General features: G+C 47.8%; 1 protein-coding gene across 1 annotated transcript in view; it reads left to right on the plus strand.

The window, feature by feature from the left end:
• Positions 1-1,915: 1,915 nt before the first annotated feature.
• Positions 1,916-24,961, plus strand: part of dph6 (diphthamine biosynthesis 6) — a 51,627-nt gene continuing 28,581 nt past the window's right edge. The window contains exons 1-6 of the mRNA XM_067243315.1: positions 1,916-2,056; positions 2,505-2,596; positions 2,901-3,085; positions 14,746-14,819; positions 17,991-18,109; positions 18,857-18,909. Coding sequence (XP_067099416.1) covers positions 2,034-2,056; positions 2,505-2,596; positions 2,901-3,085; positions 14,746-14,819; positions 17,991-18,109; positions 18,857-18,909 — 546 coding nt within the window. The 5' untranslated portion in view covers positions 1,916-2,033. The remainder of the gene's footprint in view (positions 2,057-2,504; positions 2,597-2,900; positions 3,086-14,745; positions 14,820-17,990; positions 18,110-18,856; positions 18,910-24,961) is intronic.

Raw genomic sequence — 24,961 nt, forward strand, 5'->3', positions numbered from 1 at the left:
GGCTGCCCTATCCATCAACACTTTTTATCCCCTCTTGCGCCAACAAAACGGATATAAAAACCTCTTTTACGCCGGTCGAGTGGTGCTGCAAATAAAACAAAAAACAGAACAACACACTTCTTTATTAATCTGTCCAAATAATAAACTACTTCATAAACTAAAGCTGTTAAGTGAGGTCATTTGCATTGGGTCACCACCATAATGGTAGTGACCGGAGGCAATGCCGCCGTGAAGAAGAATTATCATAACTGAAATTGAAAAATTTGCCTATAAATTTCCGGTTTGGCCAAAGTGAAGAACAGACCTATTGGGAAGTTCCCTTTCCAAATCAAGACCATTTTTCAAATATGAAATGTGCATGTTCAATGACCACACCAACAGCTGAAACAGTTCAGTAATTTTCCTTCCAGTAAGAACAATAGATGAAAGAATAGAGAGATGACTCTGAGCTTGGTAGAACCCCTCGAGACACAGGGATATCAGAAAGACTGGGAAGTGGATGAGGATGGATTGCAATAGTAAAAACCCAAATGTATTTAGCTTTATCAGGTATGTGCTAATCTTTTCAACACTGGCATATTGTGAGGCTGATGTTGAACATAGTCAGGAACAAAGTGACACACATCAATATTCACAACAGCTTTACATGGATCTCTATAGTGGACACTGTAGTCAACTGAAACCGATATACGTTCTAAATGAATGTATAGCACACACCATATTACACTGGCAACTAGAGTATATTGCTGTAGATCACAGTACAGTAGATGACTGTGCAGGCAGGCAGGCAGGCAGGCAGGTAGCAGTAGTGCAGTAGATTCCACTGTCCTCTTGATCTCTGCGTCGGGCTCCACTCTCTCAGGGTTGGGATGGAACTCTTTTAAAGGTGAACCATGCTCATCCTTGGGTGTGAAGTTTTGCCACGTTTCAAAAGGCCCAAACTAAAACAAAACAAGGGAGAGGAAAACACCAAAAAGCAGTGGATTGAGGAGACGTCTATCTCAATTGTGTACATTCAGACAAATCCGCTTGCCTTTGGCCTGCTTAGGGGCAGAAGGTGAGGGAGGCACACAAAGGCTGTGCAATTATTCTGCTCTGGCACAACAACAGACAGCAGAAAGAGCTTCAAAGGCTTTCCTCTGAGCTGTGGTGCTCCCTCACAGGGAAAAAACACAACCTGTGTGAATAGGCCTAGCATAACATGGACTAGTGGTCTGTCTCTACTGCTACCACTCATTTGATAGAATAAAAGAAAAGCTTTTTTTCTAGACTACCATTTGAATTTGAATTAGTGCTCTCAGTCAAATGAAACATTGATAATTGTTAGGCTGATAATCAATTGATTATGAACGCACTAAAAGCAGTCAAATGTCTTAGATGCACAACGACAGGCGTCAGGATGTTTACTCCACATATCTCCTCCACAAATCACATTCAATAAAAGCAGACTGTTAATTATTTAGCATTAAACTTCTAAATATTAAATCTTAACAATAGACGCAAATAGATCACGATTACACTCTCTACAGTAGAAACCGTAAAATATAGTAGAGTCTTTATTAATCCAAGAGTGGAATTGGACTTTTACATCTTATTGACATAGGCAGGGACAAAACATAAAAGTTCAGGAACATCACAACAACACAACAAACTGCCACTGATACCATCCGAAACGTTCCTGATGAAAGCTTGTTCCTCCATTATATATTTCTGTAACTCTACTTTTTGTACAATTACAATACAAAAGTACCATTTGGAGTTCCTCGATGTATGAAAAGCTCAAAAAGCTACTTCCCACAGAACCCTTCCCTTTCAGTGCGTTTTTTTTATTATTATCAGGCACTGTGTAGGTTACCTCGTTTTAAAGGGTCCTCTCCAACCAGGAAGTACATTTCACGTGTTGTTGTGTACATGCTGGTGTTGTTGTTACTGGTTGCTATGCTAACTAGACATTCAGCAATACTATCGGAATAACATTATTTCACAGTATCTCACTCCTGTTTCTGTATAAACCGCGGAAGTGCTTTTGTAAAATGAAAGTGGTCGCGTTGATAAGGTAGCTAGCTAAATGCATTCATTCTCATTCATTGCTCTGAGTAGCAAGGTAGCTAACAGCACAGAGACACTGCACAAGCAGTGTTCATTCTTCCACCTAGGTTTTTATATATGTGTTTGTATTTTGAAACTGTATTCTAACGGTTTACTTGCCGAATACGTTCTGTTGAATACATGTCAATATTTTGTTATCTTGCTGTGTGCTGCCAAGATTTCTAGAGCAGTGAGAGACTGTAGTACCTCATGAAATGATGGAGAATAAGACCTTGTGTTTTCTACTATAGTCCAGTACTGAAGAGAAAAATATACACATAGTCCAGTAGTTCACTCCCCATACAGTGACACACTAAAAGCAGTAGCCTAATGGAAGACTATCCGCATGTCTGTGTAGCCTGGTCCTGTGTCGTGATAACATTAGCCTCAATGGGCCATGTCCTATGGTGTTACAGTGGGGGCAAAGACAGCTGCTACAACATGATGCAGTGTGTTGATGCAGGACACAGGATCGTAGCTCTGGCCAACCTGCGCCCAGCCAACACAGGTGAGCCTGGACCCACATTGCCTCCCTGCACACTACATTATCAATCTAGTCTGCCCTATATAGACTCAGCAGCTGCAAGATACCCCATGGGGGGGCAGACTGTTCTTCAGCTGCAGAATCACTGTGCCCCCCCACCCACCCACCCTAAGATTTATAGTCCACAGACAGGACAGGAAGTGACACGTTTCGGTTTCTATTTCTGTTCCATTATTTACTATTTTATTCTTCCCTATTCCACAAAACTATAACCTGTTCTGATTCTATTTGACGGGATTTGTATTTGGCCCCTGCCCATGTTTTGCAGATGAGCTGGACAGCTACATGTACCAGACGGTTGGTCACCAGGCCATAGACCTGTACGCGGAGGCCATGGAGCTGCCCCTGTACAGACGCACCATCCAGGGGGCCAGCCTGAACACGGGCAGGGACTACAGGGAGACAGAGGGGGACGAGGTGGAGGACCTCTATCAGCTGCTGCTCACGGTCAAGGTGCCTGTCTGCTCTATACAGGCTCGCTGTGGTTACGGTGGGATACGGGGGGGGGGGGGGGGTAGGTTTCGCTCTGTGGTTCGAGCCTTTGACCGCATGTCCATCGGTTGCACGTTTGAATCCCCATTTTAATGTATGGAAAAAAGCGTCCGCTGAATGAAAACATGACGATTATGTGTTGGCATTGCTGCCTGAGTTCTGAGCCTCTGTCTGTCTCTGTATGGCTTGTATGCTGATGCTGGTTTTGTGCTAACTTCACTGAGCACTTGAACCCAGCCTGAGGTGTGTCTTATAGGCCAGGTTATTGATGCTGCTGGGTCTTCTTTGATGGTTGGACTTGTTGTGTTCTTGTATCATCGTCTTAGAAAACTTTCTAATTTCTCTGGAAGAACTGTTCCGGTGTCCTCTCCACAGGCAAGCAGGACATTTTCAAGGTCTTCGGCCCCGGGTGACAAAGATCTGACTCCAAAATGTCATCGATATTTCACCCAAAAAACACACCACAAAAAAACCTACATTTCCAGGGTGGTGAGAAAATATTAATTTGGCACCGAATAATGGATGAGGCCAGTGGTGGTGCCCGAAGCGAGTCTGGCGGGCGTTAGTCATGGTTGCATGTGTGTTTAACACCCACCTGGTAGCACCCGTTCCACCGCCTCGAGCCAGGGCAGTGCTACCTGGACAAACACTTCAGGAGGAGCCCTCTCTCCCACTGTCAGAGCATACAGGTGAATGAGTGCTGGTGGAGCGATCCAGCCTAGCACCTATCCTCCCCAGTTACACTCCAAAGGCTAGCAGCATCAGAATTAAATAGAAGGCTAGGAGGGGGTGGGGGGGGGTGTAGGAGGTTGTGTTGGGACAGAGATGGCCTGACGGTGTAAACAGGAAGAGGAAAGTGCTTTCCCTGTAGGTCTGCATGGAGATATGTTCATCCAGTGCTGGGCCGGACTTGGCCTTTCTATTTCCACAAACACACATACACACACACACTGCATGAGAGTGAAGGGCCAGTGAACCTGCCTCAGGGCATTTTGCTATCTCTCTTTTTCGTTTTTCGTCTCAATATTCCTTTCTGGTGTCCAGTTCTGTCCCTCCATTTCTCTCTCTCTCTCTCTCTCTCTCTCTCTCTCCCTCTCTCTCTCTCTCTCTCTCTCTCTCTCTCTCTCTCTCTCTCTCTCTCTCCCCCCCTCTCCCTCTCTCTCGCCCTTTTTCACACACTTACACACTCACAAACATATACACAGAGGCACACTCCTCTCTCTATAGCCAGCTCCAGCTCTGTGATTGCTAGGTTCAGCTAATTTCCCATTTCCAGGGCACTTCTGGGGTGACCCCTGACCTCAGCAGGGCCACAGGTTAGTGTAGGGGGTCTCCCAGGGGGCCTCCCCAGGGCCAGCAGACAGCCAGTCCTCGATGTGTTTACCTCTCACACTGCCGCAGCAGAGGGAACAGGCCTGCTCAGTAAACAATGATTCCTCCCCCACCTCCTTTTACCAATCCACAGGGCCAAACGTAGAAAACACCAAAAGTCTTCTTGTATTGTTTTGTAATTCTTTTGTAGTCAAAATCAACACCCTCCACTCCTTGCTTTATGCTTTTTGTGAGTTTCCTTATTAATCGCTGTGGTGTGATGTTTTTGTTTGTTATATGTGACATTTTGCTGAGATTAATCAAAGTGCTGTAGGTGCTTGTTGGAAATAAGTTTACTTTTGACTGTATTGTCAGTGTTTCACATTCACTTGAAATGTACAGTGCCGGCCATCAGTTCTGTATGGTAGGGCTTTTTATCGCTTGTTTCTCCTGAAGAACCAGTTTATTCAAGTCTCAAGTTTTCTCCACCCCAGGTTTGCTGCTTGATTTGATGGTGTTGGACAGAAGAGGAGGGGAAAAAAGCCTTCTTCAGATAATTAGTTGTTAAGTCATTCACACAGGAAAAGAACAGTTTTAGCATCAAAAATGTGTTCTGTTTGGGAAGTGTGATATTTTGAAAGATTCACCCTAGCAGTTTGAATTAATTAGAAGTTATAAAATTACATTTGGCAGATGACACGTAGATGAAAGACTTTTTCTTCTCCCAACTCTTGATGAGTTGGTGTGGATATTCTCCCTGCCTTCTCACTGGAGTCAGCTCGTAAACGTGAGCCAACAGTGCCACCTATGGGCTGCTCACAGGCACTGCCTGACCAGACCTGGCCATCCCTTACCCCCGCTGTCTCAAAGAAGGTTCAGTTCTATTCAGAATCAAAAGACGGGATCGTTTTCGGTCCTATTGTCAACTGAGAACTGAAAATTCCCAAATTTGACGGTTCCTCCCTCCATAGCCAACCCCCCCCCCCTTCAAACCCCAGTGGTGGTGATAATCGTTGAGTGACAATGCCGCCCCCCCACCCCCCCCATCCCTGTCTCTCCTCTCTTGGCTGGCTGGGTTTGGCTCCCAGTCTTTGATGTGAGTAACCTGAGAGGGAGGCGAGCCACTCCAGGCCCAGCCTGTCCCACCACGCCGCCCTGATCTCTGAACCCGCTCTTTGAGGGGGAGAAATAACTGTTTTCACAACGGGGCGAGGATGAGCTCTCCCTCCCTCTATATCTATTTCAGTTGGAGGTTTGTCTCTTCGTGTCAGATTGAACCGGTCCTCCTCGTCCTGTTCTCTTTCACTCCTGGTGTGTGTAGCTCTACATGTTCAGTCTGCTGCTGCCGTGTGTGTGTGTGTGTGTGCTGTGATTGAGATCCACAGTGTCAGTCACCCCTGGCGGTTAGACCAGGCTCCCTGCAGGCCCATACTGAGGTTTAGATTAGTCATCTCACATCCCTCAAGTCCTTCATCCCTCGTTCTCCGGCTCTGACCTGACACACTGGCCCTTTATGCCCCGTGACCCTGTGTGTGTGTGTGTGTGTGCGTGTGTGTGTGTGCGCGTTTGTGTAAGTGCGTGTGCATATAGCTGCGTGTGTGTGTGTCCTCTCTTTTGAAGGTCAGGTCACAGAGGGCCTGAGTTACATGATAACAGGTCTGTCTGTGGGCTGTCCACACTCTGGGCTGGAAGCATCCTCTTGTACTTCAAGCTTTCCCCCATCTTTTATCATCAGAATGCCCTGTCAGAATGTTCCAGAAGAGCAACAGATTAGATCAGATGACAGTTCTATCCTACTTAGGACAGCATTAATGTACTGTACATGTGTAGTGGGAAATATTACTTTAATCATTGACTCGATTAAACACACTATTAAAGACTGTATAACCACCCTGCATCCTTTGACCTGATCTGCCCAAACAGACCTGCTCCATTTAATAAAAATGATAAGAGATTATATCATATATTCTTATGAGAGACCCAATTAGTAACAACTTGACACTTGGCTCATTGTTCACATTCTATCTCAGAAGATGTGGATGTTATTTTCGATCTCCTTTGTGTAACATTTTGTACTTTTCAGGAAAGGCCTCGGTTTGAAGTTCTAGAACTTGATATCTCAGGGCGGCATAGGCTAAGCTCCAAACTATTCTTCTTTCTCCCATTTATTGTTGTTTTTCACAGAAAAATACCTGCGAGGAGTGAGCAGGAGTCCTTTCGGGGCCTTTGTAGATGTTCAGACATTCCCCTTCCATTGCTGCGTGTAAATTTATTTTCTTATTTTTTTGTCAGATAATACCTCTCTTAAACACACATGCACACCCCCCCAGCCCCCCACCCCACCTCACCTCACCCCTCTCCTACCCAGCCATTATCGATATCAGCAGGGCCCCACCGAGATTGGAGAGGGAGTTGTCCACAAGTATAAACATTGCCCCTCCTCTCTTGTCTCTCTCTCTCTCTCTCTCTCTCTCTCTCTCTCTCTGTGCTGCTATCAGGCCGCTGTTGTGTTCTCACAGCCCACTTTTATCCCGGTGCCTTCTGAGAGGTGGTGCGGCGGCAGCAGGTGCCTGGCTGCTGGTGCCCCCGCTGTGAGGGTAGAAGACTGGAGAGGGAGAAGAGAGAGAAGGAGACGAACAGAGGGAGGGAGTGAGGGATGGGAGCAGGGCAGGTGGGAGGAGTGCACTGTGGGTCTGAGGTGTTACAGAACCGTCTATCCACAGCGGTGTGATGCCAGAGAGGGCTGGGGCCGATGGGGGGGGAGGGTATTTAACACCCCCCTTCCTTCTCTGGTTACCGGCATGTTTCGGCCCTAGACACTCGTGCGCATTGTGCCTCGAAAGGACATGGATTTCTTTTTTTAAAAGCTGCTTATACATAAATCATGACCGGAGAGGTCACAACAAGGGGTTTAGGCTAGCCGATTTAGATCAATAAGCTGGCTAATGGGAGCCTGATGTACCTGTTTGCTGTAGCTTAAGATGTTTCGCTCCCTTGTTGTTTTCTTGCGTTGCTACAGCAACAAACTAGACGATGCGCCTCGGAAATGTTTTCAGGAAATATTATGGAAGAGAACTCCATAACCAGCGAATCGTTAGGTCGTGTAGCAGCTTCCTGATAAAGGAGCTAGCGTAGCTTCCTTCAGTAAACCCGGCCCTCAGTTTGTTTGCGTGTGTGTGTGTGTGTGATAGCCATTGTTGTCCTTTCCTCGGGACAGGTCATATTTGTGTCGGTGGACACAGAGGCAGTGGGGCGAGATTGCGGCTTGTTTTGCACACGAGGAAGGATAGCATTACGGCTGAGATAATGGCCGCCAGTATTGTTCTCTGGCTGTGTGGAAGTGGCGGGACAGGATCTATTAGACACAGGCCCATTTCCCTCTCCCTCCTTCCCTCCCTCCCTCCCTTGCTTCGACCGACAGACCCGAACAGTCCCCACAAACACGAGATAAAGAGCCCTAGCCTGAAGCCTTTGTAATTTGTTTGTATTTTTCTGCTTAATGTACTTTGCTCAATCTTGTTTAGTGATGATGGAAACAGATAGCCTTATCTGAGCTTGCCAAGGGCATGAGCCACTAACACTGCCTGCTGAAACATTATTCCCATAGAGAGAATGTGTGGGGTGTGTGTGTGTGTGCGTGTGCATTTGTGAAACAAGCCCATACTGTATTGTATGAATATATGGGTGCTTGTGTCTGTGAATGTTTGTGTGCGTGTGTCTGTGTTGTGTCTGAGTCATTTGCATCTCATCGGGCTGAGTTAGCTAGCTCTAGCTAATGTTTTCTTTCAGACCACGAGGGGAAGTCAGAAATGTAACTGGCGGATGGTATCTTCCCAAGCTCTTGTCTAATTATCACCTTTCATGTTTTAAAGTGAATCTGTCCAAGAATAGTCGCAGGCCTACTTTGTTGCTCTCAGCCACCTTGCAGGAAGTGAGAGGAGAGAGTTGGGTCTGTCGTGAAAGCACTGAACAACTGCTTAGAGCTCAGAGAGCTCTGCTCAGTGAAAAAGTCGTTCACCTTTTTATAGTCGACTGTCTGTCCTGTGTCTGACACTTTGGCTAAGAGATTGCTCTCACTCAACTCACCCCCATCCCCCCAAAAAACTTTTATGTTTGTTTTGCAAAGCATTCCCAGAGAGAAATATTTGTGGCGGGCCCCATCACCTCCTGCAGCTAAAGCCATAACCGGTCGAAGAAAAACACTGTCTGGTGTCTGGAGTGGAGAGAGAGAGAGAGTGTAAAACCAGCGCCATGCCCCCCTCCCCCTGTTTTTCTCTCACTCTCTGTGTCTCTGGCTCTGTATCTTTGGCTCTCTGTTTTGCTCTCTCTATCTGTATTTCTATCTCTCTATCTCGCTCCTGACTGGACGATCTCACCAGGAAGCCATCTGAAAGTGTTCTTGGCTTGAGAGAGAGAGAGACCGAGAGCGTGAAAGAGAGATGGACAGAGAAAGAGAGAGACCCTGTTTCCCATCGAATTCTGCGAAAAGTGACAACTCCGCTCCTGTTGTGTGTTATTCTGTGGTGCCCTGAGATTCTTTCCTGTCTGAGCAACTCTCCAAACACTCCAGCCAGCTGGGAATGCCACAGTGACAGAGCAGGGATTAAGGTTTTACTCAGCGCACTATGGAAAAACTCTGCTGTTTGTTTTTAAGTAGGGCTATGTCCTCCCCATACGCCTGTGACCTGAACAGACTCTCTCCAGAGGTTGTGGGAATACCCAACCAGCCTAATTAATTGTCTGGCTTGTAAGAGGCTGTGGGTAAAACCACTCACGTCGAGTTCCAATATTTCTTGATTCAGACAATTTTGATTGAACATGAGGGCATAATATCAGGTTCAAATGCCCCCCCCCCTTTACGCTGCGGTGGATGAAAGTGTCGTCTTAATTCAACAGATCCATGGAGAAAGAGTCTCTCCAGACTCCCTGCCACAGTACTTCCTCCCCAGCAGGGAGGTGTCTGGGCCCGTTGGCTGAGGACGGCCTCCCTGGCCCGGCTGAAGCCTGGGCCCTCCCTCCCTACCTCCCCTCCTCCATCCTTCCCCCCCTCCATCCTCCCCTTCACCACTCCACCCCCACCCAGCTGACGTCTGCATAAGCCTCTATTTACCCGGCCCCATATATCGTTGAGGAAACCCAGGAAACGTTAATCTCTCTACTTTTTAACCCTGATGAATTTCTACGTGTTCCAGCTGTGAGCCCTGGCATATTTATGCACAGGCTCTATTGGTGAAAACAGCTCTGTCATTGTAAATGAATCACAGTCCGCAGACTGTGTGTGTGTGTGTGCGCGCACTTCAGGCTAGACGACTGAACAGAAACAAGCTGAAACACCCCTAAAACAGCTCTTCTCTGTCTCCAGTCCAAACACCACGGTACTCCATGAGGAAGTGTTGACAGTTTCTCTCTTTCTCCCTCTCCCTTCATCTGTCTTCCTCTACATCCCCCCCCCCTCTCTCTCTCTCTCTCTCTGTCTCTCTCTCTCTCTCTGTTTGTCTCTGTCCTTCCCTCCCTCGCTCTTTCTCTCTTCTCCCTCTCTTTCAACCTCTCTTCCGCTCCCTGCCTCCCTCCGTCTCTTCCTCTGCCGCTCTCCCTCTCCGTCCCCCTCCCTCGCTCTGTCCCTGTCTTCCTCCTGACTGGGCCTGTGGGTGCCAGTGATAGCCAGGCGTCACTCACCACAGCGATGAGACAATGGACCGTGTCACATCCTCCACGACCCGGCCCGTCCGCACCTGCAAGCAGGCCCCCGCGGACGAGGCCCAGATTTCTCTCTCACTCTCCATCCCTCCCTTTCTGAGTCACCATGTCCTGCAGCGGCCCAGGGAGCAGTCCCGGACGGTTCCTCTGTTTGTCGTTCCTGCTCCTCTCTCTCTCTCTCCCTCCATCCCTCCCTCTCTCTCTCTCTCTCTCTCTCTCTCTCTCTCTCTCTCTCTCTCTCTCTCTCTCTCTCTCTCTCTCTCTCTCTCTCTCCCTCTCTCCCGTGAAGGCGTGACGTGTGGTGAGTCCCGCCGTCCCGCCTGCCCGGCCGCGGCACAAAGGAAGGAGAGAGCGTCTTTCAGCAGCTGCGTCACGCCGAACGCCTCACTCCCACAGGGGGCAAGGGCTTTGAAAGCACTCGACGGAGGTTTTTAGAAGGGAGTTTGTTTCACGAAAACGACTCAACGGAGCGTGCGCGCCAAGTTGTTGCGGCGTATTTGTTAAAGTTGCCGTGAAACTGTGTATGTAGGCGTACAAGCAGCTGGAAGTGGTTAAATGAAGAAGTGTCTGGTACGGTGTACTGCGTGACCGTAGAGGAACTATTAACGGTCGAAGCAGCTCTGTCTGTGTGAGATTTGGGATTGGGAACCGGGCGAACATACCGGTAAATAAACAAATTGACAGCACATCGAAAAGCCGCGAGCCAGCTTCCTCCTCCTCCTCCCCTCTCTGAAGGGCACCTGTCACGAGAAGATGTTCAAGGTGTCTGAACATGCCTCCTAACACGCCCCTAACACGCCCCTAACACGCCCCTAGACTGGTTCCCAATTATATGAAACCCCTGTATGTTGGCCCCTAGACCCCCCCCCCCCTTCCTTCTCTGTGTGATTCCGACCCCCCCCTCCCCCGGCCCCCATGTAGCAGAACAGGACAATCCTATTACATTACTGCGTGCCAAAGTAATGGAGGGTCCATTAGAGCCATGTCCTGTCCACTGGTTCTCCCATGGATACATGAGGCGGGAGGGGATCAGGGGAGGTGTGTGTGTGTGAGGGGGGGGGGGGTGTATAGTGCTGGTATGACAGTGAGGACACAATGATGCAGTAGAGTGTGTGTGTGCGTTCGTGTGTGTTTTGGTCTCCCGATGCCCTTCAGGAAACCGTCATTCGAGGCACTTAAATTAATTTCCAGCCCTTCTGCATTGACTGTTCATGCTAGACTATCTACACGGTGTGTGTGTGTGTGCGGGGGTTAGTAGGTACAGGAGCACGTAAACAGAACGGCGCATGTGTCGATATGAGCCTCTTCCACTCGTTTTCACCTGCATCGATAAACAAAGTCCTCAGGATGTTTCAATGTCGTTATCATCAATCCGCGAAAAAGCCGCATCTGTCAGTGTCCATGATCCGGGCACAATGACCTCAGAGGGTCCTAAACCAAGATGTATAATTACAGAGTCACACACACACACACACATACTTGCTAACTTGAAAGAGAGCCTAATGGCCCCTTTGTGGTCTTGGAACATGTCTGCCATCCTTAACCTGGCCAGCTGCAACATCTTCATCATTCATCCCAGGCCTTCCATCCGTTCACAGCACAGAAGGCAAGGGGAGGGCTGCCTTAATGAATTTGACAATTAGTAACAGAAGTTAATGACTGCATGGGGCTAAGTGCCCTGATGGACATGACTCTGGGGCCAGAGAGCCTGCGGAGGGGTGGGGGGCTTCAGATCCTCGTTAATGGACCCCTTTTGTTTAGTCTACCTATGATGGGGGCTCCTTGGGGTCCTTCCATGTGCCAGAAGTCGAGCTCAGGGAGGAATAGTTAACCTGAGGGCCCAGATCCTGGATCAGTCTGGCAACTCCTAATGTGAACTGGGATCATCACGGGTTACAATCAGCGAGCTGACCTTGGAACATCGCCAGGGGGTGGGGAGGTGTTAGGCTTGTCTAGGATCTCCACGTTAACCCCGGACGACGGTCATGGATGGAGGGAGAGGTGCATTGTGGGATTCAGGAAGTCCCAGTGACCTCTGCTGTGATTTATATGATCATTATCGAAGCACCTCTCCCCATGGCCCCTGCTGAAACTCTATCAAAACACTGTTTGGCCAGATATCACTCATAAAGTGTTTTATCCGACATAGCACTTCACAAACTGCCTCGCCGATATTATCCAACGATAAAACATTTGGATAAATATTTCAAGCAGAACCAAATCAAAGTCTGTGTTTTTATAGCGCTGTTAAGATACACAGAACGCTCTTACGGGTTTGTTTCTTCCAGATTCATCCATTCCCACCCGTTTCCCCTCCCGTGGGGATCCCTCCCGTCTTTTCCACTGCAGAGGACAAAATATGTCTAGAATTTGGGAAATCCAAGTGGTTTTGTTCGGCCCCGAGCAGAGCTAGCACGCTCTCGTTCCAGCCTCGTCTCCCGGTTCGGCTTTAACGGCATCAAAAACAAAAGAGGCACCCAAAAATAACAACGTTCAAGAAAAGCTTCACAGTGATGCTGTTTGCCTGATGGTCTGGGAGCCAGAGTTTGGCTTTTAGTGCTGAGAGGGATGTGAGAACGCAGTTCTGAGGAGGACTGGAAGACCGGCGGCTTCTTATTGTCTGGGAAAGAGTTTGAGACTGTGGTGAGACTCCGAGAGAGAGACCAGGGCAGAGGAGCTACCAATGCATTGGTCCTGGCTGATTCAACCCTCTGACTGCCAAGCAGAGTATAGTTACTCTGCCTCCAACTCCCCAATGGACCGTGAGAGAGGTAGGAGAAGGAGAGAGAAGGTGGACACTGGAGTAGGAGAGAGAAGATAGAGACATGGAGTAGGAGAGAGAAGATAGAGACATGGAGTAGGAGAGAGAAGATAGAGACATGGAGTAGGAGAGAGAAGATAGAGACATGGAGTAGGAGAGAAGATAGAGACATGGAGTAGGAGAGAGAAGATAGAGACATGGAGTAGGAGAGAGAAGATAAAGACATGGAGTAGGAGAGAGAAGATAGAGACATGGAGTAGGAGAGAGAAGATAGAGACATGGAGTAGGAGAGAGAAGATAGAGACATGGAGTAGGAGAGAGAAGATAGAGACATGGAGTGAGGTTGAAGGAGAAAGAAAGTAGAGAGGATGAATTATCTGTGGTTGTTGTTGTTGATCTGTCAGGGCCTGCTGCGTTTGGAGCTGAGCGACTCAGGGGGTTTGTTCATGCTCATATGCCATTTAAACATTGAACTTCTTTCATGTTCCTCCTCTCTCATTCTTTTTCTTTAATATTCTCCTTTTCTCTGTCTCTCTCTCTTTGCCTCTCGCTCTCTCTGTCACTCTCTCTTTCTCTGGCTCATTTCTGATTTGCTCCACAGAAACTGACAGAATTTTCAGAGAAAGGTTATGGCAGTATCATAGTGGTGCACCCCCAACCCCCCACCCAGCCCTACCTAGCCTTGCCTGACTGTGCCTCCAGCCCTTCCGTGCTCTGTGGAGAGCTCTGATCAGTCTGGCCTCATTACTGTCACACAGCATCACAGTCAACTGAAGTTATGTCCATACCAATACAGCAAAGTAATTCTTCCCAGTTAACACACTGAAATCCATTCAAAATAAAGTGTTTTACCTCATCAAACTGTTTTTTACAACCAGCGACAGTATATGTGTGTGAATGTGAATATACGTGCACGTGTGCGCTCACATCGTCTCTTCGTCTCTCCTTTTCTCTTTCTCTCTCCCTGTTCCCATACTCTGCCTCCGGCCTGCTGCGTGTCTCTCTTGTCCTTTTACACACACACACACACATACACACACACACACATACCGAGACTGTATATATTCTTTATCTGATTAGCTGGCATGTCTGCTTGGAGCGCTGTGTGGTGCGGGAAGCGTCACGGCCTGAGGCTGGGCATGGATTTCATTTAGGAGAGTATCAAAGGTTTTACACGCCGTTCTCTTTAATCAGCATGTTTATCAGGCAGAGAGAAATTGCAGGCAGGACCACGGGGGGAATCGGAGAAGGGGGAAGGGAATGGGGGTTATCTTAAGGACCAGTAGCCTGGGAAATTTATAATGGCTACAAGGTAATTTACTGGCTAACTTGTGCATCTCTCCTCTGCCTCAGCACTGGCCTGTCATTCAAATTACCACCCATGTAATGTTCTAATGGAGCTGTGTGTGTGTGTGTGTGTGTGTCCAGCTGTGTATCCCAGTTTCGCTCTGGATGGGGCATGAGGGGGGGGGGGGATTGTTCCCTGTAATATTAATGTGATCTGATCAGTATTGGTTTTGTTACACCACACACACACACACACAGATACCAGTCCAGACAGACAGTGACAGACAGGTTCTGGAGTTGTACGCATTTTTATTGAATGTATTCTTTCGGTGGTCGGCGGGGTCCCGATGATGCCTCGAGGGGGATGTGGGCTGGACCAGGAAGACCTGGACAGCACCGTAGCGTAAACATCCCTACCACTGTGTGTGTCTGTGTGCGTACATGCGTGCGTGCTCTTGTTACCACACGCGTATGTCATGGGAAGGGAAACGCGGCCTACCACCGAGTTTCCTGGAGGAGGGTCTCTTCTCCTCCTCACCCTGTCCTCTCTTCTCTCGTCCGCCAGGAAAAGGAGGGCGCGGAGGCCGTGTCTGTGGGAGCCATTCTGTCGGACTATCAGAGGGTCCGAGTGGAAAATGTGTAAGTCAGCCACACACACACACACCACGCCTCGTTCCGCATTGACGCACATTGTGGCCCTCAGAAGGAAGTACATTGTAATACGAAATAGGGATTGTACTGTACATTGAGATTTGTTTACTCCCTCCTGTTTACATTAGCTCTGTTTTCATGTTAAAGCTATGTCCTACCTGGGGAACACGACCTTGACGGGGTCAGACATGTAGGCCAATTTTGCCAGTTGTGGGTTAGATACAGTTAGGTCCATAAGTATTTGGACATTGACACAATTTTCATCATTTTGGCTCTGTATACCACCACAATGGATTTGAAATGAAACAATAAAGATGTGCTTTAAGTGCAGACTTTCAGCTTTAATTTCAGGATATTTACATCCAAATCAGGTGAACGGTGTAGGAATTACAATACATTTTATATGTGCCCCCCCCCCTTTTTAAGGGACCAAAAGTAATTGGACAATTGGCTGCTCAGCTGTTCCATGGCCAGGTGTATGTTATTCCCTCATAAAGAGAGTTCGTTATTTCATTGACAAGGAGCAGATAAAAGGTCTAGAGTTCATTTCAAGTATGGTATTTGTGTTTGGAATCTGTTGCTATCAACTCTCAATATGAAGTCCAAAGAGCTGTCACCATCAGTGAAGCTAGCCATCGTTAGGCTGAAAAATCAAAACAAACCTATCAGAGAGATAGCAAAAACATTAGGTGTGGCCAAATCAACTGTTTGGTACATTCTTAAAAAGAAAGAACGCACTGGTGAGCTCAGCAACACCAAAAGACCCGGAAGACCACAGAAAACAACTGTGGTGGATGACAGAAGAATTCTTTCCCTGGTGAAGAAAAACCCCTTCACAACAGTTGGCCAGATCAAGAACACTCCAGGAGGTAGGCGTATCTGTGTCAAAGTCAACAATTAAGAGAAGACTTCACCAGAGTAAATACAGAGGGTTCACCACAAGATGTAAACCATTGGTGAGTCTCAAAAACAGGAAGACCAGATTAGAGTTTGCCAAAAAACATCTAAAGGAGCCTGTACAGTTCTGGAACAACATCCTATGGACAGATGAGACCAAGATCAACTTGTACCAGAATGATGGGAAGAGAAGAGTATGGAGAAGGGAAGGAACTGCTCATGATCCAAAGCATACCACCTCATCAGTGAAGCATGGTGGAGGTAGTGTTATGGCGTGGGCATGTATGGCTGCCAATGGAACTGGTTCCCTTGTATTTATCGATGATGGGACTGCTGACAAAAGCAGTAGGATGAATTCTGAAGTGTTTCGGGCAATATTATCTGCTCAGATTCAGCCAAATGCTTCAGAACTCATAGGACGGCGCTTCACAGTGCAGATGGACAATGACCCGAAGCATACTGCGAAAGCAACCAAAGAGTTTTTTTAGGCAAAGAAGTGGAATGTTCTGCAATGGCCAAGTCAATCACCTGACCTAAATCCAATTGAGCATGCATTTCACTTGCTAAAGAAAAAACTGAAGGGAAAATGCCCCAAGAACAAGCAGGAACTGAAGACAGTTGCAGTAGAGGCCTGGCAGAGCATCATGGGTTCCAGACTTCAGGCTGTCATTGACTGCAAAGGATTTGCAACCAAGTATTAAAAGTGACAATTAGATTTATGATTATGTTAGTTTGTCCAATTATTTTTGGTCCCTTAACCCTTGTGTTGCCTTCGGGTCACATGACCCAAAGGTTCATAACGAACCATCGTTGTGTTTGCCCAATTTTACCCAATACAGAAACAAATAAAAATAATTTTCTTTTAACCTTTGCAATGTGGGGGGTCTGAGACAGGCCAACGGTTAAAATAAAATGCTTCACTTTGTTTTTGTATGCGGTAAAACGACGGTGGGTCACAATGACTGATGGGTCAGAATGACCTGAAGATAACACAAGGGTTAAAAAGGGGGGAGCACATATAAAATGTGTTGTAATTCCTACACCGTTCACCTGATTTGGATGTAAATACCCTGAAATAAATCTGAAAGTCTGCACTTAAAGCACATCTTGATTGTTTCATTTCAAATCCATTGTGGTGGTATACAGAGCCAAAATTATGAAAATTGTGTCAATGTCCAAATACTTATGGACCTAACTGTATGTCTTTAGTGAATGGTGCCATTCCACAGTAGGTGCGACATATTTTGTGATGTTAGACTCATCCTAGTGTATAAGGTATAGCACAGTGGTTTAAGCATTTGACTGCAAGTTCAAAAAAAGCATAAATAAAAGCATATGGTAAATGAACACATTATTTTATTTTTTTACATTATTTACTCTCTATCAAACTCTACCTGTCTTCATCTCTAACTCTTTTTCTGTCTCTCTCTCTCTCTCTCTCTCTCTCTCTCTCTCTCTCTCTCTCTCTGTCTCTCTCTTTCTTTCTTTATCTGTCTGTCTCTAACTTTCTCTTGCTGTCTGTCTCTAACTTTCTCTTGCTGTCTGTTTCTCTGTCTGTCTGTCTGTCTGTCTGTCTCTCTCTCTCTCCATCTCTCCTCGAACTCTTCAGACTGTCACTGTGGTCTGACACATTCCAGAAGCAGCCTCTCTAGTCTGGTGTTCCTGGTACAACCACAGAGCTCTCTGCTTAAGAACAAATCCAGCTGTCAATCTTCCTTTGTCTCCTTCCCAACCCCCCCCCCCCCACACACACACACACACACACACCCACACAGTCACACACACACAGATACACACACACCCCAGGCATTCTCTGAGCATCAGGCATGTAAACCCAAGAGTTTCGTCTCCAGTTACCTGCACACATACTGAGCGGTGGGTGGGTGTGTGTGCAGCCGTGTGTGACGGACAAACACAACACAAGGCGGTGCCGTCTTACGATAATTACCCCTTTTTAATTCCCCCCCCCCCCCCCCTTCTTGTCCCTGACAAACGCCCGGGGCGCTGGCAGCCGTCAGGTGAACGTGTGCCATGCTAGCCTCGTTGCCGTGGCAGCCAGCCACCGAGAAGTGAAAGTAGCCCGGGCCGCCCGACTTTGAAGCCGTGTTGTGATCCGAGGAAAGGATTGAAGTCGGTCTCACGCGTCCTTTTTTGTTGTTGGTTTCTTTCTTCCTGTATCCCCCCCCCCCCCCCCTCCGACCCCCCCCCCCCCCCTCCGACCCCCCCCCCCCCCCCCTCCTCGCTCCTCACCTGCTCCCCCAGGTGCGTGCGTCTGGGCCTGCAGCCCCTGGCCTTCCTTTGGCGCCGCGACCAGGAGACACTGCTCTCCGACATGATATCAGCTGACCTCCACGCCCTCCTCATCAAAGTGGCCGCTTTAGGTGGGTTTGTCTCTCTCTTTTTTTTGGACTCTCTCTCTCTGTTTTTCCCCAACCGGGGCGGCGGGCGAGCAGTCCTGCCCATTGTCCTCCATCTAACCGCCCCTCTCATTGTGGCATAACCAGAGAGAGAGGGAGAGAAAGAGAGTGGAGTTCAAACCATCAGTCTGTGGTTCAGCAGCGGCGTTTAGCCGAAAGCACTGGAGCGGAACAACCAAATGAAAAGATAAGGGTGAGGGATGGCAGGGGTAGGGAAGGAGGTGTGTGTGTGTGTGTGGGGGCGGTGGAGGTGGGCTCACAGGTGATTGCACACAGCCCGTTGATGATTCTTGTCAATAAACCTGCCCCCCCCCCCCCCATTGTGTGCCCGACACGCATTGCATTCTGGGATGCCACATGCCTCAGACGGTCCCCGAAGCATAGACCAATCTAGAACATCTCCTCTTAAGCTTTTAAACGGGCCCGGCACCACGGCAGGAGGTTAACATGTCACCTGGTTCATCTTACCTGGCTGTTGTTGGGGCCTGAGGACAGAGGGATCGGGTGACAGAATCAGAGGAGAGGAGGTTTCTTTTCTCCCCCCTTCTTTCTTCGCCTCCCATTCTTTCTCCCCAGTTCACAGTGTGAAGTTCGCTCTACCTGTGTCTGTTTGGCAGCGGACGGGCCCCGATTCCCTTTGACGGTGCCGGTGATGAATGACAATGACGCCGCAAATGGTTCTTGTGGCTCCTCTTCTCTGTGTGGCCATAGATCACGGGCGGAGACAGTGTTTACCTGCTCTTAAGTGCGTGTTGTCGCCCTGGGTACGACTCAATTGAAAGGGGTCCAAGCGAGACAGATGACCCGGAGAGCTGAATGTTGTGACACTGGCATTTCTGCTCTCGTCTCTCAGCAGCATTTAAATACACATTCCAGGAATGAGCCCAGTGACCTGATAGACGACATTACTAGAGCCCATGTCTCATTTTCGACTTTTTGGGTGATTGAAGACTGACAGTTGGATGAATGAGTGACTTCAAAAGTTTGGTTTGGCCTTTGTTTAAGAGATAATGCTAAGAATCCCTTTTCCGGGCCCTTATTGTGTTATGCAAATAAGATCTAACAGAAGAACTCCGAAATGCGTTCTTATTTTGTTCTTTTATCAGAGTAAAGGCTCTTTATCTCGAAAAGCTGTAATACCGTGCTTCTTGACTTGTGGATTTGTCTTGGGTTACTTTTCCCCTTTGATATCCTCGATCGCTCTGTCCTTTCTCCCACGTCGTTGGAACGCGGTGAACCTGAAGAGAGAGAGAGACGACAGACAGACAGACACAGGAGGTAATTATGCTAATGCAGGGCTTTTTAAACCGCAATCATCATTCGGTGGGCCGACACAAAGCCTCTTTTGTGTCTGGCCCAGGAACGTTCCTGTCACTGCTGTCTCCTCAGCTGCACTGCTGTCTGTGGATGACCCCAGCAGGGAACACAGGAACACCTCGGCTCAGCTCAGAGACATTAGTCACCGGCCGGGCGCCTTCCTCTGCCCGACCCTACGACCCCTCCTTCCCTCTTAACATACTCCGCTCCAAGCACATTCTCTCAGTTGTTCGAAAGATTGCATTTGGGAAAAAAACGGCAAAAATACCTCAGGTGTCAGAGTTTGGATCTAATCTCTGTTTTATAGTGTGTGTGTGTGCATGCGCGCCTGCGTGCATGTGTGCGTGCGCGTGTGTTAGTGTGTTAGTGTGTGAGAGTGTGTGTTTTGGCTACAGGTAGAAAGGGAAGATCTTATCGGGCCTTACTCCTCACCTGTCCTAAGGCGGTAGTAATTAGAAAGGAGAGAATTGAATAGGCCGCAAGACGCCGTCGGCACTCGGTGCACCACTCGTATAATTGCAGCTTAGAAGAGAGCAGGTCTGAGCAGCGAATTGTGCTGTTTGGGGGAGATTGGGTGACAGAGAGAGGCATACCTTGGGGGGTAGGAGTGGGGGTGGAGTTGTGGTGTGTGTGTGTGTGTGTTTGTCCGGATTTACCTGTACAGACCTCAGGGGAAGATGAAACAGCTCTCCCAGGGCAAAGGTCAAGGCAGCATCTGAAATGACAGCAGAAAACACCCCCTGATATCCTGGTGCGTTTGGCCCCGTCGTAGATGTGTGGTTTTCAGCGAGTTGTAAAAATGTGGGAGGTAGATCGAGAAGACGTAAAGAGTGTAATGTTCTGGAATTATCTGCTCAGAGAGACAGGAGAAAATTAGCGGTGAACTATTAACGATTCTTTTTCAAGATGACAAATCCCCATTGTAAAAAGACAGCTGTCCAAGTGCAGGATGATCCTGAGATGGAAAGCTCCAGAGGAGATCATCTCCATAGCCTAATCCACCACTGGGGAGAAAAGACGAGAAAGAAACAGGACAGATTTTTTTTGTCCTCAAAGGGACTTATTCATTTCATGAAGGGGAAGACGTGTTAACTTCTTAAGCTATTAGCAGCAGCAGACTCGTACAAATGAACACCATTACACTCTTTTATTGGAAGAGCTTCTGCATTATTTTTTATCATAAAGCTGAACCCTCACCATATCTAGTGGTGGTAATTGGCAATTCCGAGCGCCAATCTGATAACACGTTCATGTAATGAGTTAATTGATTGATTAGTGTAGGTGTGTACAGGGTCGCAGGTTCACCCTCCTCTGTGGCAGTTAATTGGTGTGCAGATTTAGCAGTAATTGGCGTGTGTGAGATCCGTGTCTCCCTGTTGTAACCCTATAGCCTCACAAGCTCCTCACCAGCCAGTCCTTCCTGGCTGGCAAAGTAAGGAAGACAGATCCTCTCTGTTCTCAAGACTGCACCCTTTTCTTTCTGTCATGTGTTTTGGTCAACAAAACATTATTGTCTACAGCCAGTTTTTAATCTCACGTAACAAGATGAGATTGCCGTTTTGGGTCAGGTTGTGTGAACTTTAGGTGGTTTTGCATCTATGATTAGCAAGACACAGTTATTTGTTTATACAGGAACAATCTTCTCTGGTCTTTTCACCATTTGGGCCACTGAGCCCTAAGCACAGGCATGTAATGTGCTCCTAATGTGCTCCTAATGTTGCTATTGTGCTGGGACTGAGCCCAGGTGATGGACACTGTTAAAGAAACAGGTAGCAGCAGTAACCCATCAGCCTCAGGTGGCACAACTTGACCCAGGTCACGACCTCTCCACTTACCTCTGGACCTATCTTCCTCTCTACGTGTCTCTCTGTCTACGTCTCTCTCGCTCTCGCTCTCTCTCAGCACTGCTGTAAGAATGTTTTGAGTCTTCTTTTAATTGAAAACATTGCATCACCAGAAGCTCTTTTTTTCCAATACAAGTGTCGATGCTGCAGACGCTCCTAGATGGATAAAGGCTTGCCTCGAGACACATTTGATAAGGTCATAATTGGCCACAGTTTTCTTTTTAATTTGCCAGATTTGAAAGATTCCATCTGTGATGCATAAATCGCCATGTTCACCTGGGTTACTATTCAGCCCTGAGACGTTGAGATCCAGATAAGAGGCTGACAAATTTCACACCGAACCTTAATCTTCTCATCTTTTGTTTGGTGCTTCCTCCTTCCCCTCCCCTTCACCTTTTCCTTTCTCCGTATCCCTCTCTCTCTCTTTCTCTCTCTTTTACCTCTCTCTTTTGCCAAGATGAGGTGATACCGAACAGCTATTGTTTTCACTAAGGTCTTTTGAGAACGTTGTTCAATGGTAGATTCGGCTCACCTCCAAGCCAGGAGATGCTTATTTCATGCATTTAAAGAAAGCTGGGGAAAAAAATGTTACACATCATGAATCCAATTTTCTCTCTGAAGGCAGGGGATTAAAGACAGGCTGTCAGTCGATGCTCCAGATCTCCAGACATGCAGGGGGTGGCTGCCACACTAGCACGGTATCTAGCATCTCCCAGCCTGCTTCTCATTTAGCATTAGCCTCAGCGTGTCCCAGAGCTGCGAGCAGACCAGGGATTGGAGCTCACTGCAGATTTACATTCATCAGCCTGTTAGGATTGGTCCTAAGGCTTCAGGGGGGATGAAATGTAAATAATTTTGCAGTGGGAATAACTGCATGTGACTGGTCTACTCCATGACCATAGGTTTAAACCACGGACATGGAACCAGACTTGACTATTTGAACTGAAATATAAGGAGGTTTTTTCTTTATAATTTGGTATTTTAGATCGAAGCAGACCTAGCGACTAGCTATATCACAAGCAAGGTTTCACTCACTCCCCTTCAGCAAGTAGACATGTTTCTCTTACCTCATCTGTAAAACTGTTCCTCTCGCTAATGCGAAGCTTAATAGCGACAAGGCCCTTTCTGTCGGCTACCTCATTACTCCTCTCCCTGCTCTTAAAGTTCACTGAATTTAATTGCAGTTTTATAGGATAACACAGGATAAAAAGTGCCTTTTATAAAGGGAAGCCTTTCCTTTACAGCTCTGAGGACACCTGTCTCTGTGTGACTGGGGTGTGGGTAACCTGTGTCTGATGGCAGAATAATAGCAGCTTCTGGTGGGCTTATTTGGTTTTAATGTGGCATAATGAGATGGGGTAATTGCGTTTAGGTCAGGTTATAAAACAGTTTGAGTGGAGACTGATGTGGAGAACATGCCGATGAGAGACCGGAGACCGAAGCCTTCCAGTTACCATCCAGAGGCCCCTTCCAGGTCCACTATGGACCTCAGTCCACCTGCCATTTTCAAACGCTTTGTTTAACCTTTATTGTTCCGGCAGGTACGACAATTAGGAGTGAGCTCCCATTGAGAGAACAATGTGACCAGGAGGCAAATGAGGCAATTGCCACAAAAATAGATCATAGATATATATATATATGAGTTATTTAGGCTGATCATCAATTCAGTTTACCTAATGAGTGCATGTGAAGGGCTTTCACTTTGTGCGTCTGATACAATGGTAATTGTCATCTACAGTAGATGATTTCACATGATATCAGTCATTCCTTGCACAGCCCCACCTCCCTCCCTGTAAATATCAAATCATGTAATCATATATTATTTAAGGCCGGGAAGCTAATGAACATATTAAAAAAGCGACAACCCGCTGTAATGTGAAGCCGCTCATTAAAACGTGTTAAAAGGCATGACTAATTAAAGAGGATATTTGAATGGGACTGAATTTTAATGAATTTTTCCCCCCCTCTTTTCTTCCTTATTACCTTGGCGGCGGGGATAAAATGAGACGATGTCCAGATTAGATATTCTCACACTAATTAAGACCGGCGCTCCCCAGGGTGGAGAACAAGGGCCTTGCTCATTCTCTTGTTCCCTCCATACTTCAGCCAGCTCTCCCTCCACTCTCTCCTTTCCCTCCCTCCGACATCTCATCCCTCCCTCGCTCCCCTGTGACAGCGGACAGCGGGGTATCGGTTGAGGCTGAGAGCCGGGGTGTGGTGGACCCTCCGGGGGGTGGGAGAAGGGGGTAACCACCCCTCCCTGAGGGGGCCTAGGGGATGACATCTGACCTTTAGGGTTGTCAGGCCCAGAGGAAAAGATAGTATCTCACGTTCTGATTAACTCTCAACCTCTAATTAAGAGCCAGAATCAAAGCACCCGGTCCAGGCTTGATGGGTTTGGGGAACGTCTTCAGTGGCTAGATTAGATTCGGGGTGGATGTGTTAGAGCAGGGAGGAACGGCAGGGAGAATTCTGAGAAAGCGCTAGCATCCTTGTCACAACTCCACGTCAGACCATGCAGGTAATTAGTCTGGTGTTAATAGCCTGCCACTGAATGAACAGACAGCCAGAGTTAGAAGTAGTCCGGGTCAGAAGAAGACAGTAACGAGTGCATATGTCAGTCCTCCAAACTCTCTTTCCTGTGTTTGGTCCTTGTGGTTGGATTACTTTGTTTCCCTCATTTTGAATTTGTATTTGTGGAATTGTGCTGTCTCTCATCTTGTTGTTTAGTCTCTCGGTTGTTTGTACACAGCTACACAGCTGCGCGTGTCATCCAAGGCCGTTCTGCTGTGTGCTGGCTGGGAGTGTTTACAGGTTCGGCGGGGGCAGGTCGGATTTTATTGGACCTCATTAGGAACAGGTGTTAGGAAGGAGAGATGAGGAGGACATGGGATTTCGTGTCACGCACCCAGTAAAACGATCGTTATTTAAGAGGTGACCCGAGTGTAAACGAGTTATGGTTCAGACGGTTCTCTCTAGAGCTGTAGCTCTAATGTGGGATAATCCACTACAGGACTGACAGAGGCACTAAGCTCTCTGTGCAGCCGGGCCACGTCTTGTGTCCAGGAAACCTCTGAGAAGTTCCTGTGAAACTCGAATTAAGCGGCCGGCTTCTATTTAAAGGCGAGATCTTCGCTTTAAGCAGTTTTAAGGAGTTAGGGTGAGGGAGGGTGGAGATTGAGGGCTGGAGGGGTGAGCGAGCGTGGGACTTGGGAATGGGTCACCACTCGGGTGGTTCAGGACCAGCTTCCCTCCTCACTCACTCTCTTCCCTCCCCTCCCCCCTCTCCCATGTCTATGAGTCACTTCCATGCACTCCTTCAAGGGAAGGAGAGGGAGAAGGCAAATAAACACGATCTGTTCCAGAGTTTATGTTCTCAAAGGGAACAGGCAGAGATGGGGGGGCAGTGGGGGGGGTGCCTGGCCTCTCTGTTTGCCTGGCATGGCAGGACTGTTGCCCTTACCCGGGGATATGTGTGTACACCACTAGCAAAGTCAAACAAACAGATCCCGGGTGCAGGTTTACGTGTGCGTCTGTGCGCCTGCCCGTTAAACCTCCCTGGCTGTCATCTTCAATCACTGTTCTCTCTCCCTCTCTGTCCCTGATCAGTCTCTCTCTCTCTCTCTCTCTCTCTCAGTCTCTCTTTCTTTCTCTC

This window comes from Osmerus mordax, chromosome 9 (assembly GCF_038355195.1).
Source record: "Osmerus mordax isolate fOsmMor3 chromosome 9, fOsmMor3.pri, whole genome shotgun sequence".
Classification (NCBI taxonomy): Eukaryota; Metazoa; Chordata; class Actinopteri; order Osmeriformes; family Osmeridae; genus Osmerus; species Osmerus mordax.